The sequence below is a fragment of the Suillus subaureus genome, assembly GCF_016647635.1.
Source record: "Suillus subaureus strain MN1 chromosome Unknown BJ212scaffold_630, whole genome shotgun sequence".
Classification (NCBI taxonomy): Eukaryota; Fungi; Basidiomycota; class Agaricomycetes; order Boletales; family Suillaceae; genus Suillus; species Suillus subaureus.
In genome coordinates this window covers 1-5,715 of record NW_024539186.1, presented here as the reverse complement: position 1 = coordinate 5,715, position 5,715 = coordinate 1, and the positions used below count along the sequence as shown (strand labels likewise).

General features: G+C 48.5%; 1 protein-coding gene across 1 annotated transcript; it reads right to left on the bottom strand.

Moving 5' to 3' along the window:
- Positions 1-1,744: 1,744 nt before the first annotated feature.
- On the bottom strand, positions 1,745-2,183 carry BJ212DRAFT_949997 (uncharacterized protein). Its single transcript, XM_041344426.1, has one exon. The coding sequence runs from the start codon at positions 2,106-2,108 to the stop codon at positions 1,812-1,814; it is 297 nt and encodes a 98-aa protein (XP_041184774.1). The 5' UTR covers positions 2,109-2,183; the 3' UTR covers positions 1,745-1,811.
- Between the last annotated feature and the right edge of the window lie 3,532 nt (positions 2,184-5,715).

Here is a 5,715-nt window from a genome sequence, read left to right as displayed (position 1 = left end):
GGTATCAGCTTAGCGATAACCATCACAACAGCGTCTCATGTCCTACGCATCATCCGACTCGGGCTCGCGAACACCCCCCATACATCATCAACCGTATGGCACACGAATAGAGGACCGGAGTCGCACCGGTGAGAAGTATGGCCCGTTGGGTCCGTTAGATCCAGGAGAGAAGTTTTAGATCGGGACATTTGTTTTTGTGAGGACGGTATCTCATTCGATGTTTCATACATACTGCACATGATGTTTGTGTGGGTTTTTACAAGTATCTCATATGTCTACCCACAGGGTGCCCGCTATATTTGGTACAAAACGGTAGATACTATAATCATTGAACATTTACTGTTAGCTGTCTTCTCTACGAATACGTGACAGGACTTGTCATGTACATGCCCAAAGTTGTGCTTCATTATTTTCCCACTCACAATCAGAATTGTTGCAAACGATCCATGGATTTACGCATAACGAAGTTCCAGTAGATAGTCCTTTTTCTTGTATATATCACTTCGCCCAAACAGAATGATCACGAAGATTATCTCGCAGCGCTTACCGGAACCATCTTCAGATAAAGAATCCCGCGCGGCGCGGGTGATCCCCTAGTCATCAGCGGAAAGGGGTCCAAGCCTGGCTCTAGGACAGCTAGGACAGTATCTCTTTGGAGGCCGCGTCATTCCCTTCTTGGTGAACTGTATGAACCGTGTTCTTGCCACCACGAAATATCATATTATCAGAAAGTAAAGCTTTATCTTCCGTGTTTAGCTTCGAACGCGCAACGCGCACCAATTCACGCAGAGTCATCTGCTTCTCGACAACAGGTCTTTGACCTCCAAGCCAAAGATAGCTGATAAGGAGACCGTAGCGATTGATGAGGTCACGAGCCTCACCAAGCATCACGCGACGATGCAGAGCGTGGATTGCTAGGGATATAGATCAGTAGGGATTGCGAGGTGTTGAAATTAACCACTCACGCGCTGAAGGGTGGCCTGTATTCGTGTGTTTGAAGCTTTAAGTTGGTTTATGTTTTCGGCTTGTTCGCCAGTTATACCAGAAATTCCTGGCATAGGTCACCCAGAGCCTGCTGGACTGAGCACTGAGGGACCATCGGTTGCTGATACGTGTACCACTGAACCACGTATGACTATTGTCAAGTAAGCGAATGACGAGGCAAAGATGCATGACGACGTTGCCTACCTTTCTTTGCTTTGCTTCGAGAAGATTTCAATTCTATCTTTAGCTCCAATAATTCTTCGTCTCATACAGAGTTTCGCTGATATCCGCCCGCGATTTTCCTTATTCTCGTTCACGAGTGCGCGCAATGCATGAGTATTTGACATTTTAAACAGCGCGGATTGGAAGCTATGAGATGGGGGTGGTTCAACTGATAAAAGGTGTTTGGTTGTATGAAATACAAACCTATGAAGAAATCTACTTTGTTCAATTCGATAGGAGATCCTGGGTCGAAGAGGGTGCTGTACCGCCAGTGGGCGGACGGTCGTTCATGAATTACTGAGTACGAGAAGTAAAGTGGTGTCTAGGTTCACATGAACTGTGCATGGTAGACTTTCAGAGTCCACAAGAGAGGGCGGATGGCATCCAACATTGCAGCAGCCCCCACGAGCAGTACGAATTACCGAACATTTTAATCGCGTAAGCGAATTGATGCCAAGGGTGCAGATTTATCAGTTAACACCCGCATACTGGGATGAGCCGCCCCCCATGAGTTGAAGAAAATCGTCAAAGTAGTCCCGACTCACCTCTGCATCTTTCAACACAACCCTATCACCTGAAGGCTCACTGTAATGCAATCAACAGCACTATCCACAATTTAGTGGGACTTGTTCTTGTGCGCAATCTATGCGGGATGTTCTACTTTGGTGTGCAATCCGCGGTCTTTGTGGATTTGATTGAAACGTCGTACTGGGGAATCGAGCATGGTTCTCGTTGTACGGACCAATCAATTGGCTCCAATGACCGTCCTCGGATGATACGATAGAATGCATGTCTGACCTGATGCCGTACTGACTGCGCACGCTACCCTGGCACGAAACGGAATGTACTCGCCATGAGAAGTCACGGAATGCGGTATACACGGGAGGAATAAAATTCAACATCGCGGATATCGGGAGTGCGGAGCTAGAGGAGGGCGCCAATCAGCTTAGTAATGGCCCACTCCTGTAAGTGGAGGATGATCGGATGACCCGCGGGGCCTCGCTGGGACCGTATGATCTAGAAGTTTAGATATCGATTAGTAAGTATTTGTATCTTCATGATAATGTGCAGGCTATGCGAAATGGTAGATTCTTGACTCAGTTGTTCTGGGCAACTACGATAAGCATGTTCATATGAATATTGTGCTGGCTAAGATCTGCAGTTAACGAGACCTTGCAAGACGGTGCCAAGACTGATCATGGCTAGCGCTCAGGATGGATTTGATTCAGAACCCTGGTCTCTATTACGGTCGTAGCGAATAGTGCTGCCGCGCGCCTCGATCAAAGTTCAATATATTTTCAATGGTCAACCCTAACTACTAGCGGTATTTCATCCTTTCTGCTAATATCCCCGCTATAGTCCCCAGTCATGACGCCCACCCTCACGGAACGCATTCCTCCCCCGCCTCCCGCCCAATTTCACCCCAGCGTCATCCTGAAGCACCCACAACCACAACCGAAATCGCCTATTCAGTCTAAAGTAGCTATACAGCCGTGGGTCGCCCAAGTAAGTCATTTGTATTTCTTGAATGGTAACTACCATGTAGCTCACTGTCACCCACGCCAGCTTGCGCACCTTGCCTCGCAGTACCACCTGAGCGAGTACAACCGTATAAAGTATGGCCATCGAGGTGCATCATTTGTTGCCATCATTCAATCCATTTTCACTAACCCCCATTGCAGGCTGTCCTATACCATATGCGCCACTATTACTGAACGCCCCAGACACCTTTCGCGACCTGCGTGTCCGGCAACTAGCAAATATGAATGGTGTACTATGGTGGCCATGTCCAGAGGTGTCCTATGCCACTGCACAAGTGATACCCGCTTCCGAACAGCGCAATGCACTCGTTAGCGGAACCGCTTGCCCTTCCCTCGACCCGCTTCTCCAGAAAGAGCTGAACGCGGCACTAGAGGATACTCTTTCCTCACAAATGCCACCTGCAACTATTCCCGAATGCACCTCACATTGTAGCATGCCCGTCAAGACATCTAAAACCCATCCGTTAAAGTTCGTTTTAATTTACTCTTGAAGAACCCTGGCTCATAATTTGGTTGCAAATGCAGCATATCCACCATTGTGCCTCCAGAACTATTACCCGCAATTTCATCACATCTTATAACCAATCCCGAGCCCTCACCTGTCATCTTCCATATACCTGATTTCTATACCCTCTATCGCATCACGGACTATGCACAGCACGTCCCATCAACAACGAGCACTACATCTCTAGCGGTCTCACGTAAGGCTCACTCGTGTTGGTCAAGTCGAATTCCGTTATCACCCTCAATACCCGCGCATTCTTCTTCACTAAACCCTATTCCTCATACCCCTCCCCTCCCGATACCCCCAGCGTTCACAAACCAACCACCGCAGTCCATAATCGAAGCTCTTCAGGCTGCCATTGACACGCGCCTAACGACGCTCACCACCAAACCTCGTCCTTCGCTTCCATTCATAGCAAAGCTTCCTCCTCCTACTCTTAAACATAGTACCAAAGTTCGCATGGTATCCGATGATTTGGCGAGCAACCGGTCTTCATCTGCACAAAGAGGGACTTCTGCTCTGCCAAAGGTTGTCTTTCCTTCTATGCTCGACTTCCTTAATTCCAGTGAACGTGAACAGTGAGTCCATGTCATCGCTGTTCCTTGTGTGTAAGCCTGATGGTGTAGACTGGCGTTTTCGGTTACATCGCAGAATGCCACCAAGCCAAGAGCGTCTGGCGCATTGCTCCATCCAACATCAAATATTCCTGGTACCAAGCGTTGTTTCAAGCTGGGTAACTTGATGGTGTCCTCGTGTCCAGGAAAGAAGGGTACGTTTCACTCAAGGCATGAGTGTGTCCACTGACTGGTGTCAAAACGGTTGCTAGTGCGCCTCACAGGTCCGGTCAGAGGGCGCAGCGCCGTTTGTCGAGATCTCGACACTGATTTACGGCATATAAGTCAAGTTGGAGCACGCTGCATTGTCTGGTTAGTTGACATGTTAACATGTCCTGTGCATAGTTAACTGTTTGTAGTTGTCTGGATGACGAAGAGCTTGAGTTTCTTGGGATACACTGGTCAGACTACGTGAGCTCTGCACACCGGGCAGGAATGGACATCCTTCGGCAAGTATTCCATCTGTCGAGTCCTTCAGCTGCTGACTTTCATTATATTTGCAGGATACCACTGCCTGAAGGCCTTGCTCCACTATCGCCCCAGTCATTAGACGAGTCTCTAACAAAACTCATCGATGGTTACACCATGCGTGGTGCAAGTATCCTCGTACATTGTCGAGGGGGTTGGGTAGAGCAGGCCTCGTAGCATGCTGTTGGGCACTAAAAGTCGGTTTGTGCGGGTGGATCAACGTGGACCTATCACCGAACCCAGCAGAAGGCCCCGATGGCTCGGAGAGTTGCGTTAGGAGGGATACTTTACAGCTCGTCGAGCGCGCGATCACTGTTGTGCGGAGACGGCGAAGCGTCAAGGCTATTGAGACGCTCGAACAGGTGCGGTTTTTGACTGAGTATGTTGATTTTTACGGGAGCGGGAGGGACAGTCGTGATTTATGGCTGGTGTATTTATTGTCTCGGTGTGAACGGCGTGTTATCTTGATTTGTTGTTATAACCTTTACTCTACTGTAGTCATTTTCATGTGTAGGTTTAGTAGGAGCTGATGTTCTTGTACATGACTGCAATGAGGAGATCCTGCAGAACTTGAATTCCATTCCCGCTACAAGTCGATCGAGCAGGATCTGATTTCCAGATCTAGCTCGCCAATTTTGCTCTGATAGAAAGACCATCTATTTCGCTGACACTTCGAGCTCAAGCCCTGAGGGCCTCGCGTTCTCTTCACGCTGTCGGTTCGTTGGAAGCAGAACTGATCAAGATAAGACCCAATCAACTACACAATGAGGAATATCAAATGAGAACTTCCATCCCTCCCCATTCCAACACCCTGAACAAAGCCATATCACCGGCCCTTGCAAGATCCACTCCAACTACATCCACCCACCAAGCAACGTCTCTCTCTGCTTGTATCTGGGCATTAGACCAATCTACCAAGTGCTCCTTAGAGATACCTCTGAACAGCATGAACACGCGAGTCACGACGTCAGGCCGTGGAGAGATGCTCAAGGAAGCGGCGCGTTCGTATGCTGCTTGAGGGACGAATCGGAGGGCAATGTATTCGTGCTTGAGGATGGATGGTAGCCAGTAGCTATCGCGGCAATTTTAGTGACGTGTTTATGGTTTGACAGCCCGAGTACGCACGTTATGAATGATGTTCTAGCTTCGGTGTGAAGTCCCAGAGCCTTGAGTGATTTATCGAGGTAAACAGTTATTTTGTCGACTGGAATGACAACTGAATCTGTATCGCTGAGACTACTGGATGTGGGACTGAATGTATCCACTGGTTGCGGTTTGGATGCTGGTGAATGAGGCGAATTTGTCCTGCGAGGAGTAATACGAGTTAGGAGTGTGATTTCTGTATCATCAGGGGACTTACTCCGCCTCCCAAAACAAGTAC

Excerpts from the sequence above, each read along its gene's own strand:
- BJ212DRAFT_949997 (XM_041344426.1), bottom strand. The coding sequence starts at position 2,108 with ATGTTGAATTTTATTCCTCCCGTGTATACCGCATTCCGTGACTTCTCA.